The sequence below is a fragment of the Nannobrachium achirus genome (genome assembly GCF_963921795.1).
Source record: "Nannobrachium achirus genome assembly, chromosome: 4".
NCBI classification, from domain to species: domain Eukaryota; kingdom Metazoa; phylum Chordata; class Actinopteri; order Myctophiformes; family Myctophidae; genus Nannobrachium; species Nannobrachium achirus.
The window spans coordinates 16,961,219-16,977,171 of record NC_137813.1 but is presented as its reverse complement, the minus strand read 5'-3'; the positions used below and the strand labels follow the sequence as shown (position 1 = coordinate 16,977,171).

The 15,953-nt window shown below is 38.0% G+C and overlaps 1 protein-coding gene across 1 annotated transcript in view; it reads left to right on the top strand.

The window, feature by feature from the left end:
* The window catches only part of LOC308284091 (transmembrane protease serine 9-like), a gene marked incomplete at both ends in the record, with an annotated part of 20,772 nt that extends 5,531 nt beyond the window's left edge, over positions 1-15,241 (top strand). Inside the window, 5 exons of the mRNA XM_080724629.1 lie at positions 1,340-1,451; positions 11,958-12,189; positions 12,490-12,632; positions 12,720-12,947; positions 15,224-15,241. Coding sequence (XP_080580755.1) covers positions 1,340-1,451; positions 11,958-12,189; positions 12,490-12,632; positions 12,720-12,947; positions 15,224-15,241 — 733 coding nt within the window. The remainder of the gene's footprint in view (positions 1-1,339; positions 1,452-11,957; positions 12,190-12,489; positions 12,633-12,719; positions 12,948-15,223) is intronic.
* Between the last annotated feature and the right edge of the window lie 712 nt (positions 15,242-15,953).

Below are 15,953 nucleotides of genomic sequence, written 5' to 3'. Positions count from 1 at the left end.
GCCACTGACATCACTGTAATGTCAGGGGAACCAAATCCCTTTTATGCCCATATATGGAGATCCCTGTGATGCCAGGGGAACCAAATCCCTTTTATGCCCATATATGGAGATATGGAGATCCCTGTGTTGCCAGGGTAACCAAATCCATTTTATGCCCATATATGGAGATCCCTGTGATGCCAGGGGAACCAAATCCCTTTTACGCCCATATATGGAGATCCCTTATGTCATCAATATTAAGCCCATATCTGTGAATATCTTTGGGTACCAGATGTCTCCATATATGGTTAAATGGTCCGATATACATCACTGGCCAGAAGACCAAGAAATGGTGCAACCTCGCCCTTTGCTTTTCTCCCTTAGGCATCTTACTGGTAGGTAGTTTAATGAGGAATGCAGTATGGGGATAGGTAGGTAGTTATGGCCTTTGATGTAAGATTTTCACTTTCTAGGATAACTATATTTGCTATTCCCAGATGATGCCCTTTTAGGGTACCCCTCATGCCCATATATGGAGATCCCCAGGCTTTACTAATTAACATAAGTTTTATGCCCATATATGGAGATCATTGTCCCAATGTCATCAGATATATGGGCATAAATGGACACAGGCAAACTAGATGGGCTGTATGGATATCCAGATGTGTGATGTAAGTGTTTTATTCCAAATGTGGCACCCCACAGACATATTTCCAGAAACAAAATCCCTTTCATGCCCATATATGGAGATTTCTGATGTCATCAATCCCAGGCCCTGTAAAAAACATGGTTGCTATGGTAAACAGTTGGTTGCTAGGGTAAACAGTTGGTTGCTAGGGTAAGAAAACATGGTTGCTATGGTAAACAATTGGTTGCTAGGATAAACAGTTGGTTGCTAGGGTAAAAAAAACATGGTTGCTGTGGTAAAAAGTTGGTTGCTAGGGTAAACAGTTGGTTGCTAAGGTAAAAAACATGGTTGCTATGGTAAACAGTTGGTTAGTAGGGTAAACCTTCAATGATTTTGACATCTTGTTACTAATCTGTCGGTAGATAATGCCGGTCTTATATAAGGGTCATTTGTGTACGGTGTGATGTCATACTGATGTCAGCAGTGTGACAGGAGATAAGCGACCAACGGTCGCTTATCTCCCGATTAGGGAGTCTTACTGGTTAGGTAGGCCCTAAAAGTGTGTCCTTGAGCGCAGGGGAATATTTTGGGTTAAAACTGAATCCGGTTTGATCTTTCCGGCAAATTGTAGTCCTTTGAGTACTACAACGTGATGTTTTGTGGTTTCCGCTCCAGACCGGTTACAAACCCGAAAAGTGAAGTGATCCCAGACTAGACGTCCTGCGCCGTCAGTGGCGGTCAGCTGGTGGCCAACTTCACCATCCAGGGTCACAGACAGGTTGTGGACACAGAATGTCCAGGGGACACTCTCTACAGCGAGATCAAAGGCTGGGAGCACTTTGGGGTGAGTGAGTTTTTAGAGGTCATGCAGCTTTAGGCCTATCACAATTATTGCGACCGAAGGTCGCATTATACCCTGAAAAACCTCATAGCTTGTCTGTCTGTCTGTCTGTCTGTCTGTCTGACTGTCTGACTGCCTGTCTGTCTGTCTGTCTGTCTGTCTGTCTGTCTGTCTGTCTGTCTGTCTGGCTGGCTGGCTGTACAGGAAGTGATGTCAGTGTGATGTCAGTGAGTCACAGTGATGTGGTACAGAATGACTCATATATGGGCATAAAAAGGATGTCACGTGACATCACTTCCTGTACTGACAGTCAGACAAGCTACGAGATTTCTCAGGGTATAAAAGTCCAATATGGTCATTCCCCAAAAAAGAAGAAGAAGAAAAAAAAAAAACTTTTATGCCCATACATGGAGATTTCTGATGTCATAAATCCCAGGCTGAAAATGAGAATGTTAGGATACCCCATTATGCCCATATATGGAGATCCACAGGCATCAAACCAAGGCCCTAACTCACCAAGGCCCTGTTTGGAATTACTAATTAACATACGTTTTATGCCCATATATGGAGATTCCTATATTGTCAATATTAAGGACATATATGGGAATGCCCATATTTGGTAATGTCCATTTTTTGGGCATGTTTTGACATAACATAACTATCATGAAGGGGTCTCCATATATGAGTAACTGGTCCCATATACATCACTGGCCAGATAGCCACGGGCGAGGTCGCATGAGGTCGCAAGTCACCCTGAGGTGTCTTACTAGTAGGCCTAGCCCTATTATAGGCGTCTAATCGCAATTATTTGACATAATCACAATTATTTTATCAGAATGGTCATAATCATTTTCATGTTGAAAAATGTATTTCAAAAGTTTTCAAAAATAGTGGAAATAGCCGATCTACAAGTTTACAATGCATCGCATCAATGTTCTTTTTGTCTCCACCAGCCGAAAGGCATGGGGAGACTACATTTGCACCCTGTCCGTCCGTCCGAATATTTCACATCAGCCTGTTATAGCACCACCAGGAGGCGGATTTGTGCAAAAAACATTTTTGGATAGTACACCGACAGATGTTGTCCACAAATCGGTACACATTATCTATGATAGTCATTAAACAAAATGGGTATTTCAGATGTTTCATATTCTATTCTGATTGGCTAAGATTGCCTTCCAAAGTTTGCACACACATTCCCACTAGGCAGAGGAAGACATGTCACTTACATTTTTTTAAATCAGCCTCATGGTGGCTATACAAGCCTGATTTATGTTTTTATCTATAACTTCACTGTTCAGTGTAAAACGTTTTATGCACAGAGGCTAAAGAAAAACCTTTGCCCTTAATTACTCAAATTTGCCTTATATAGCTTCACCAGGAGGCCGACTTATCTAAAACCCTTTTTTAATATGACTTCATCCAAATTTCACACATCTTCCTACACATGATCTCTATAGTCATGTGATCAAGACAGATATCTTTGCTTTTTCATATTCCATCCTGATTGGTATTTTTTTAATAGCCAAGCAATACATGTCATCAAAGTGCACTTTGCAAGCCAAACCCCACAATCAATCCTCCAGGCTTTTTTCTTATTTCCACATAATAACTCATATATTAATGACATAGTTCAATGTTGAAAACTTGCAACACAAACACCACGACCACAAACAATAAGATACAACACCAACTGTAATACAAACACAACACACCGCCATAAGAGTTTTAGTTCTGCCATTTTTGATAGAGATTTTAAACCATGGGTGCATTCAAATAGTAAAAAACAAAACAAATATATATTAATAGGGGCCAAGCCTTAAAGTCTTGAACCCTATTGAAACTCTGTTTTTGTTTTTTGAATGGTGGCACATGCAGGCTCATACGAGCAACTCACTAAAAGGTTTTCTGAAAAATGTGGCAGCCCATACTGTACGTAACATTGGGACTCAGGTCTCTCAACACTTGCAAGCATAATTATGATTGATAGGAACGTTAGCCGTTTGCTGAAACATAAATGATTTATGTTTGAAAGGTGGTTGCTTTACTTGAGCAGCGTGGTTTTAATAGCCTGACACTCAGCCTGAATTGACATTTAGTTGAAACAAAACATTTAAAGGGTGTTGCTAGCGATTCAGGGTCTGGAACTAGGCTATGGTTTTAACACTTCTGTGTACAAAGTGGCTACCCTGACATTGTGGTCAGCTTAGGTTCCCGAAAAGTTCCCTTTTTTTTCTTTATTTTTTTTGTTGAGAAAAACACACCCAACACAACCACAGTAACCAACCACTGACATGTATTTTCTCCTCCCTTGATGATTAACTACTATATTTGATATTTTAAACCTAAATATATTGCCTAAATCATGACTTTGTATAAACAGCTCTACAGTATACATTATCAAAATATACTTAAAATACAAAAGTAAGAGTACTCATTATGCAGAATGTCCCATTTCACAAGTTTTCAAATGTATAAAATACGCAATGTGAGCTCGTAGATCGTAGAAGTGGTTAATGTATGTTTTGCAATAATAATCATAACATGGACAAAAGAGAGGGTTAAAGTGAAAATGTCAGGATTATAACAGACTTTTCCTCTCATGTACGAGTTGTTGATGATATCAGCTTCCTGTCAGAATGTCAGTTAGAAATATGTTGAGTTCCAGAGAAACCACACCTTGGAGAATTGACCTGTATTCTGAATGCGTCACATCAGGGCCCCCATAGTGCTTAAAGCCACACTATGTAACTTTCCTCTTCTAACCCGGATTTGAACCTGATTTGTACAAGTGCTGTCATTTCTACCATTGAGCTGATACAATTGAATCTTAACCTTCAGGTCAGAATTTGTGAATAACGCACTGACTGCTTTAAAGCCATTTACCCCTTTTTCCAGGCCAAAGAGAGCAAGCAAGGCCAGGAGTATCAAAGGACGGTTCAAACTGTTCTACCTTGGCATGGACAGGAGACTTAATGGAATCCTAAATGAAGAGTAAATGTTAGCTATTGTAACTTCATACTTCATTTTAATCATGTCCTTATCCCTGCAAGACCCGAATTAATTTTGACTTGCCAAAAAAAAAAAAAAAATCAGATGGTGTTGTAGGAGTCCTAATCAGAGGAAAATGTAATGTTTAAAAAAATGTTTTTGTATGGTTTTATATCCATAAGTCATAAATCAAAAATCATGCTCTAATTTGCATTTTGGGGATATTTTTTCACAATAATAACATATGTACATGTTCTAGATATTCTAATGATCATCCAAAAAATATTACAGGCATTTTACATATGTTTGTGTGAGGAATAGCTTCAGTGAAAAAGTGAGATGTTGTTCGTCAAGACTCTGGACTCCAGAGATCTTTAAGTGGTGTGAATGTCAGCCTCTGTGGGGGGTATTTATATGCAAATATCGTGGCCAATGGCATTGTAATACTAAACAATGGGATTTAATGGTGATGTTAATGTTAATGTAATGATTTAAAAAATGTTGCCAAAAAGCGACACTGGGCCTTGCAGGGATATACGGCGATAGTATAGATAGATAGATAGATAGATAGATAGATAGATATTTTTATTAAAATGTCCTGCACCAAACAATGGCCAGCCCGCACAGGCTTACAAGACACTCACAAAACATAATACATAGCCTACATACACCAAGACACACCACAAACAGAAATGCAAAAGAACATATTGATTGTCCATGCTGTTTACGGATACAATGTTCTCCAACGCAACTGCCATGCCTTCTCTATGAATTTTGCTAAAACAAAAACGTCCTTCTTGAACAACCAGCATAACATAGAGCATTCAGTCATCCAAAACAAATCTGGATTTTTGGCTTGCATTTGTTTAAATACGGAATTAATTTCTTAAGTCATGTTACAGTGGACACACATGTGTGTGTGTGTGTGTGTGTGTGTGTGTGTGCGTGCGTGCGTGCGTGCGTGCGTGCGTGGGTGTGTGTATTAGGCCAGTCCAAGTTAACTTGTTTAATCAATTATTTGATTTGCAATTAATCACATATTTATGTATTTATTTTAGCCATTTGGCCTACCCGTATAGGACATCATAATTATTATTATTATTATTTTGGGAGGCCCTCAGCTTAATGTGCAACATTGTTTTCTCACTCAACAGTAAACAAACCAACATAGGCCTACAGGGTATCTGCACATTTCTAAAGTGACATTTTAATTACTTTAAATGATTCTATTAATAACTCTATTAATACCCCTTTATTTCATTATGCCAAAAAGTAATCAACAAACTATAGGCTACTTTAAAAATGGTCAAACATTGTCTACAATATCCTCTGCTCAATTGAAAAGATGAACATACTTTCTCATAAAGCCATCAGATTTTTCCACTCCATTTTAATAGGGGTATGAAAGACTTCTAAGATACATTGGGAACAGATAAAAACGGATGACTTATTTGCGATTAATCGCACGATTAACTAGGTAAATCGTGCGATCACAATTAGAATATTTAATCGCTGGACAGTAGTAGTATGTATATAGGGATCCACTTCATACTCGCATGGGCATGGATTCGATTGACTGTTGTGACCGAGTCGTTCGAATATGTGGTTGTTCAGAATTGCTGATTGCTGTGGAAAACTTTAGTCAATGTGATGCCATTTTAACATACTTAAAGGTACATGTTGTGCTGGGTGGGGATACTCACAGTTAGTTTAGTTTAGTTTATTTGATCATCACATATTTTCATACAGGTCATACATTCATATAATCATTGTTACAGGTGATCAAAAGGAATAGGCTGAAGCTGAAAGCTTGTGAATGCCTATCCTACGTATTCATGAAATAAGACATTGATTAGTTATAAGAGTGTTCAGATTATTATTTTTTTCAAAAAATAAAAATAAAAAATAATAATATAATAATATATATATATATATATATATATATATATATATATATATATATATATATATATATATATATATAAAGAAAAGAAAAAAAGAAGAAAGAAGAAAAAAAGAGAAGAAAAAAGTGAAAAAGACTAAAAACAAGAATGTATATGGAAATAGACTTGATAAACATTTCATAATAATAACAATTCAAGAAACAGAGATATGTTACAAAGTAATAGTAAAAAGAAATAATAATAGATTTAATAATAGTAACAAGTACAAATAAAAAATGATAATAATGAAACTATGTTTTGCTGTATTTGGCCAGGATATTTAATTTGAGTATTTTTTAAAATTGTAAAATGTTCTTACTGTGTTTGATCTCTTCTGTCAAACTATTCCAAATCTTTACTCCACAAATAGAAAAGCACATACTTTTTCGGGTGGTCTGAACATTTGCTTGTTTAAAATTGAGTTCCCACCTTAGGTCGTAGCCCCCCTCCCTATCACTAAACATGTCAAGAATGTTAGCTGGAAGCAGTTTATTTCTTGCTTTGAACATCATTTGAGCAGTTTTGAACTCTACTAGGTCAGGAAGTTTCAATGAACAAGACCTCAAAAATAGATTATTTGTGTGTTCATAAAACCCCACTTTATGTACTATTCTTATTGCCCTTTTTTGTAATAATAAATAAAGGATGAATAAAGTTGATTCACCTGTCACAGGCCCACAGCAACCAGGCAGAATGAAACAGCTAGGAGGAACAGGAAGTGATGCCCACAAAGTACATTGTGGCTTTTTCCACAATGGTAGCAAGGCACAGAATATTACTATGGAAACCCCAAATTCTGTTGGGGAAGATGGAAATCCCCAATTCTGTCGTTTGTGGCCGAAAGACATTGGGGTTTTTAAAGTTGAAAAAAAAGACCCCTTTATCTTTAAAACTATACACATGAGTTGTCATTTGACCTTAAAATAAGAACGCAAACATAATTTCTACCTGGCTGTGGAGTTGACAGACACATGGGCAAAGAGGAAAGTATATTTCTACCCCAAAAAGTGTTTTTTGCTGGTCGAACTAAGTAACATTTTTACTTTTATGGTATAAAGATTTTTATGTTAAAGCAAATGTACCCAGGTCTAAACTTATATATCATGCATGTTGGTGATATCCCAATGTATAAAACTATGTGAATCATTTAGCTAAAGATGAGCCTTAAGCATTAAGCTAACCAGGTTTTGTCAAAATGGTGGCCGTGGGGAAAGATGAACCAAATGCCTTGGGGTAATTGAACTATGTGAATCACCATTCATATTTTTTATTAGGTCTTTGCTACTCAAATTATGCTGAATGATCTTTCATTTTGATGAATAGCCTACACTAATTTAAACTATTAAAGTTTAGAATATCACATGGGTCAACTTACCCTTTTACTTGGATCAACTTACCCCTCACCTGGGGCAAGTTGAACCAAATGACCACTCTTTTTTAAATAAGTCATATTTGTATGGTCCTTTGTCATAGACACTTACTTATAATTTCAAATGATAGCAGACATCCTGAAATATGTCTAGATGTTTTGAATTTACTGCCATCTCACTTAGCAACATAAGCACGAAGTGATTCATCTTACCCCGTTCTCCCCTAACTGTCCAATGTGCAAATATCTATTTATATGATATGATATATGAAGCAGTGACGTGTGATATATGTTAGCATTTGGATGACTTGTTATATACGTAACCTGTGACTTGCATCTAAATGCCTCAACTCAATAGTTTTTTCTTTTCTTTTCTTTGTTTGTTTATTTATTTTGATATTATTTACTGTTGTTCTGTGTTTATTTAGTTGTCTTTTTTATATTTATATATGTAACTTATGTTTGTGTATTTTTGTAGAAAGAGAGTGCTGATAGCAATATGGGGGGAGTGTTGGGGAAAGGGAGAAAATAGATAAAAAACTTAAAGGACCATTTCACCTCTGGGACAACCAGATCTTATTTTATTGTTGTTTGGGACACGATCATCACAATCCTGAGTTATGTTTTGTGTTCAATCTGTGTTTAGATATTTTAGTATTTCAGCATGCTACAAAATGTCTGGTACGTTGTCCCAGAGGTGAAATGCTCCTTTAACTGCTTCAATTTCCTGTATGACAGGGGTCAGCAACCTTTTTGAAATGCCATGTTTTTGGAGCTGTGTGAAACACAAGCTCCCTATACGTGGCTGTGTGGGTCTGTGTGTCTGTCTGTGTGTCTGTCTGTGTGTGTGTATGTAGCCTGACTTCGGCGCGTAACTAGTGCCGCACCATTTACGCCACTCGCGCAATATATACATCAAAATGTGCGGCTCGGCCGGGAATGGTGTTCTATTACCTTTCGTTCCGATCCGCCTTACCATGCCGACGTAATCGGCAAAAAACGACGCTTAATTGTCCCCATTGACTTATAATGGGACAATGCAAGAAATCACTTTCAAGTATTTTTCTCTCGTAAACCATAGGAGCTACAGTTTCAAACCTCGGAGAGGAGATTCATAATGATTTTAAGAATGAATCGAAAAATAATTACATCACTCGGCCTCATGGTGGCGCTATAACGGCCCACTTTACGTTTTGCCCCGTAACTCTTGAACCGTAGATCGGAAAATTAAAATTCTTTTTTCCCTGGATTCCTTGGGTCAAGACGCATCTCCCCATGCGCCAGGATAGATTTTCCGCCATCTTGAATTTTCTCCAAAACACACTTTTTGCTCCTTTTCCTACATATTTTCTTCAAATGTCACAAAAATCGGTACACATGATCTACACACACACACACACACACACACACACACACACACACACACACACACACACACACACACACACACACACACACACACACACACACACAGCTCCACTTCACACGGGTGTGATTTTTATTTTCTAGATAGTCAGTGTGCCATGTCAACATTTATTTTAATGACACCCCATCAACAATCTGACATATTTTGATTGTCAGGACATTGTTTGTTATAAAGATCATTCGACTCAACAATAACCCACCTACTGTATCTCCCCGACTCCCTCCCCAGTCAAAGTTCAGACTTTTAATGAATGTAGAATTATGTGAAGGATGTAATTTGCTGCAAATTGGGTGACTTTATTGTAATTGACCATGTTTAAAACAATATTTGATTTTAAAATATAAATCCTTTCTCTCATATTTCTGCCAGTGTGCCAGTGATCACCAACCCCTGTGCCAATGTAGGCACCTGTGCCCAAGGTTGCCTACCCCTGCTGTATGACATGAATAAATATATTTACAAAAATGAATGAAAATGAATAATTTCCATAAATACAATACATTTTTAAATTTTTAAAGCGTATAGTGAAAATAACAGATCTGATTAGAATACTACATTATAATAATATACTAGTAGCCTATACTACCATTATCAGATTCGTATATTCCCTTAAAAGGAAATAAGCTCAAGGCATGAAATAAGATAACAAATTAATCATGAGTCAAATTGAGACTCCACCCCCCATCACACATTATAATATTGAACACATTTCCCACTGGCAATCAAACACACGATGGCTGTCTGTCAACTACTCTGTGTAGCAACTCTGATAACTCTGATGAGAGGTAAGTAGAATTTCCTCACAAACAGCATCAGGGAGACACAATCAGTTTATTATACTATGTTAATTATATTATATTAAAGTTAAACTTATGGGGGCTGGTGTAAATAGTAACAAAGAAAATAAATTTAGCCACTTGTATGCATGCCCCCACCCACTGAAATCAAAATACTAAAATCACTAAAACAATAGAAAAAGCACTAAATGAAAACATTTTCATATTTTCTTTTCTCTAATTACAATCTAAAATATGAACCCTTGTTGCTAGGTTCTCGCTGCTCACATCGCGAGCTTGTAGATCTGCTATTTTTGAGAAATCATGAAAATTTGTGCAAGTCTTTTTTGAAAAACCTATGTTTAGTGGTGCTCAAACCGTTTCATGTGAAGGACGCCCAAAATGATATGTATTTTGCCACGGACCCCCATCTCAAAATATTTAGTTCCTAGTAACTCAGTCCCACTAAATACTGAATGAAGAAATTCAATGACTGTCCTGGGTGTTCCCAAAAGACTGATTAGACAATAAAATGACAAAAGGCTTTTTTGAAAGAGAATTATCCCTAAGACTAATACTAAGACTAAAAAAACGTAAGATTTCGACTAAGACTAAACAATTTCAGATGACTAAAATAGGACTAAAATTATGTTATTCAGAAGACTGAATGACTAAATCAGAATTTGCTGTCAAAACTAACCCCCTCAACCAACACACACACAACATAATATATCATATATATAACTAAGATTGCATTGTGAATGATCTCAGTCTTCATTAACAGTTTATTTCCATCCACTTGTTCAGGTGCTCAGTCACAATTAAATGGTGAGTAACTATTTTATTTTATATATTTTTTACCTTCCTATAATAATTCAAGGTACGACGAAGCACAAAGAAACTGGCAATCTACAAAACATGGCTGATCTACAAAATATATAGCCATTCTACAAAATAGGCAACCTACAAACTGCTACGAAGATGGCCTATTTTCAGTGAGACACTGTCATATGACAAAGCATGTAAGCATTACTTTGTTGGCTTTTCCACCTATCAATGACGGTTGTTCTTTCAGTGTGTCGCCGGGCTCCTCTGAACACCAGGATAGTTGGAGGTGACGATGCTCCTACAGGGAGCTGGCCCTGGATGGCCAAAATACATATAACTGTTGATCTTAAGACATACCTCTGTGGTGGATCTCTTATTAACAAGGAATGGGTGCTGACTGCTGCTCACTGTTTAAAAAGGTCAGTGCATGGTGGACAAAGTAATCAACACCAGTTCTTGAATCAAAATATAAGCTAGTAGACAATTTTCTTACTAAAAATATCAGTACTGCAGTGTGGAAAAACTCTTCTACATTTTACTTTACAAGTAAAGATACTAAAAGTGCCAAAAGTATTGGCATCTATTTTTAATTTAGCTGAAATTCCCATTTCACAGGTTTTCTAATCAATAAAATGTGTTTTGAAAATAGCAAATCTAAGCTCAAAATGCAACGCATCATGAAGCGTTGTGAGCTTGTAGATCAGCTATTTTCAAATAGCTAAATTTAAATGTAATAATAATATAAATATACAAAGTAACTAGTAACTATGTACAGTATTTGAGTACATGTACGTAGTTAATTTCCATGACTGACAACAATAGATGCTCATGGTCAAACCACTTTGACTTTTAATATCAGTGAGTTGCTCTATTGTTTTCACAATGCATTTACAGAACCATAACTCTCTGAAAGCACAGGTAAGGCATGCACTGACTTGCATGTGTAGTTATAGTTTGTTGCAAGTTAATATGGAAAGCTCTGCCGGCTGGCCCTACTCTTATCTCTGCCACCTTTGCACACACACTCCTTGGAAAAAACGTACTTCACTACTGTCCATCACTACATTCAGCTACTTTCACAAGGCCATATTAATATCGTGCTCATTACGGATTGTTCTTTTTTCTATAATTCCTAGTAACGACCCCTCTGATGTCATTGTTTATCTGGGTCGCCAGATTAAACATGTAGTCAACACTTACGAAGACACTCGGACGGTTATCCAGATCATCCGTCACCCCGACTACAACAAAACCATACGATTTGATAATGATATCGGTCTTCTGAAACTTTCCTCACCGGTGACTTTTACCAAGAATATCCGACCAGTCTGCCTGGCAGCATGGGGGAGCTCCTTCCACAGCGGCATTGACAGCTGGGTCACTGGCTGGGGCCACATTGAATCTGGAGGTGAGTTGTAATAAGTGACCAAGTCCATTTAATTTGTAGCATTTCAAGATGTAAACTCAATGTACGTAGTTCATGTAAACAAAATAACAAACCATTTTACAAACAGGTATAGAACACACAGCCACGACCCCCCCCCCCCCCCCCCCCTTACCTGCAGACTCATGATTACAGATTGCAAAAAGAGGATGGGAGATGTGTTCAAATGAGGGAGGAAGACGATCTTTATGCAGTTGTTTTTATATATTTTAATATATGTGGTAAGTCTTGCTCATTAAACTAAATGTGTGTGTCTCCCTATAGTTGACCTCCCTGACCCGCAAAACCTCCAGGAGGTGAAGGTTCCAGTGGTGGGGAACAGACAGTGTAACTGCAAACATAGGTTCAGAATCACTGACAATATGATCTGTGCTGGATTCAGCGCTGGAGGGAAGGACGCATGTCAGGTGATCATTTGAATGGTTGTTTTCTCTTCAAGACTTTCTTCATGCAAAGCTTTCGTTGTTTTAAAATGCTGTACTTTTTCCCTGTAGGGAGATTCGGGAGGCCCAATGGTGATCAAACAGGATTCTGACTGGATTCAGTCTGGAATAGTGAGCTTCGGAGAGGGTTGTGCCGATCCTGATTATCCTGGAGTCTACACCAGAGTGTCCCAGTACCAGTCTTGGATCAACAGCCATATCAGCAGCAACCAGCCAGGATTCATCAACTTCACCTCCTCTGGGACTGACAGTGACCTCAGCGTCAACTGTGATCACCACGTGAAAATTGCAATTACTGTAGTAGCAATTATTTTTCTTTTTTGTGTTTCAATATTTTTTATTATAAGGAAGAACATGACACCACAGACACCACTTGACACTACATCACAAACTTAACAATAGACCATGGACAAAAAACTAAACAAAAAATTATAAAGTAATTGTTCACACCAAGTACAATAATAATCACCCCTATAATACTGACACCAACATCTCTCCCATATCTCTGCCATCCACATTTGATCTCACATTTGATACCATTTTCTATTAGCTGTCATTCTCCGTCACTCCAACACATAAGACTCTGAGCCACTCATCCCCCATACTTGGTGCCATTGGCCGCCATGTTTCCACAAACTCGGCCAGTGTGCCCCGGAGTACTTTCATTTTAAGTTATATATTATATTTATTATTATTTATATATTTACTTATACTGTTTAAGTTATATGTTTTTTTGGGAGTTTTCTGCCTTTATTGATAGTGTGATAGTGAACAGTAGACTGACAGGAAACGGGGAGAGAGAGATGGGGAGTGACACGCAATGACGCAGCAATGGTTGTTGGGATCGGGCATCGAACCCACCGGCACACTAGATGAATGGACCTTACTTATGGAAAGAACAAGTAGCCTTGCATTACAGAGAGCTGTCAGAAGGAGTTGTTTCATGCCTGAGCATAACACATCATGTATGCAACACATTATGCGTGTAAATCGTATATTTTAACCACAGATCACTGTTGTATGACAGGAGGTCAAAGAATGACAAGCATGTGGCAAAGAGCCTCGGAAACACCAAAGTTTGAATAAATAAATATTAGTGTCACTCACCTCTGTTTTCTAAATACTGTCTCACTCACATTCATCATGACATTACTCTCACTGGTATGAAATGAAACTATAGTGCTCAACTATAGTGCTTTCTTGAGTTTAAATCCTGTTAGCAGTAGGCCTATTCCTTATCTGAACTGTAACCTACTATCTAGCAGGATAGACCTTGGCTTGTATCTGAACTGTACTGTAGGCCTATTGTTCTTATCCTATGCGAACTGCTACTAAAGTATTCAATCAATCAATCAATCAATCAATCAATCAATCAATCAATCAAACAAACATATTGTGAAAGGTTGTAGGCCTACTACTATCATTGGAAAGCTCCATGAGTAGAAACAATTTCAGCCACTAGAGAGCGCCATGAGCATTCAATTGAGCAGTATATGATGTTGAGAAATTGTGTGAGAAAATTGTTATTAGCCTCTTATCATGAATTAGGGATTAGGCTATTATTATTAGAATGTATTTAATTGGTTAATTAATTACACACAACTCATTGATCTCTTAGTAATATAGCCTATTACAATCCAACTGTAGCCTACTAGTGCACAAACATAGCCTACTGCATGGCAGGCAGATTTTAACAACATAGGCTATCCCATGTCAGTGCAAATACGTAGGCAAAAGCAATGAGTATTATGAAGTAAGAAATAAACCCTTCCATTAAACGTATAAACTTGGCCGTGGTGCCCCGCCCCCTCCCCACTGACGTTACGTACGCAGCCGTGGCGTGCCTGCAAGCCAAATAACATGGAGTCCTGTGGCTGGCATCCTCTTCACGGGATAGATCCATTCCATGCATAGCCTCGTAAACCAGTCTCCCTTCCTGCCTTCATTCGAATGCGAGCAGGAGAGGAGTCAGTTTACTAGGCTATTCCATGCAGGGACCGGGCATAAAAAAAACCCTACGTTAATTAGTAATGCCAAGGGCCTTGGTGAGTTGGGCCTTGGTTTGATGCCTGTGGATCTCCATATATGGGCCATATACAGTATGGTACCCTAACATTCTCATTTTCGACATGGGATTTATGACATAAGAAATCTCCATGTATGGACATAAAAGGTTTTTTTCTTTTTCTGGGAATGACCATATTATATGGACTTTTATACCCTGACTGAGAAATCTTGTAGCTTGTCTGACTGTCAGTACAGGAAGTGATGTCACGTGACATCCATTTTATGCCCATATATGAGTCATTCTGTACCACATCACTGTGACTCACTGACATCACACTGACATCACTTCCTGTACAGCCAGCCAGCCAGCCAGCCAGACAGACAGACAGACAGACAGACAGACAGACAGACAGACAGACAGACAGACAGACAAGCTACAAGGTTTTTCAGGGTATAATGCGACCTTCGGTCGCAATAACTCTACAACTAAGATGCATTGTGAATGATCTCAGACTTCATTAACAGTTTATTTCCATTCCTTTATTCAGGTGCTCAGTCACAATTAGATGGTAAGTAACTATTTTATTTAGAGCTGGTCCTTAAGACAATCAAAATAGAGCCCCTAAACTGCTAGGCCTACATGTTATGAGCTTGTATGGCCTATTGTCAATGCACGTCACCGTCGTAGGACCGCTAGCACGAAGCATAAAGTAAGCATTACTTTGTTTGCATTTCCACCCATCATTGACGGATGTATTTCTTTCAGTGTGTGGCCGGGCTCCTCTGAACACCAGGATAGTTGGAGGTGAGATGCTCCTACAGGGAGCTGGCCCTGGATGGCCAGAATACATAGTCCTATACCTGTTGTTACTGACAGAATAAACCTCTGTCTCTGTGGTGGATATCTTATTAACAAGGAATCGGTGCTGACTGCTGCTCAATGTTTTCACAGGTCAGTGCGTGGTGGACAAAGTAATCAACACCAGTTCTTGAATCAAAATATAAGCTAGTAGACAGTGGTGGAAAATGTACTCACATATTTTACTAAAGGTATCAGTACTGCAGTGTGGAAAAACTCTTCTACATTTTACTCAAGTAAATGTACTAAAAGTGTTCATTTTGATTCTCTATTATGCGTTTCGTCACTGAGCAGTAGGGGTGGGAGGGTATGAAGGGGTTGTTTTTATGTCATATGTTAATTTGTTTTGTATTTTATTTCTTGTTTGTTTTCAGCTCTTCTTTCTCTCTTTCTTTTCTTCCTTCAATATGCTAAAACTA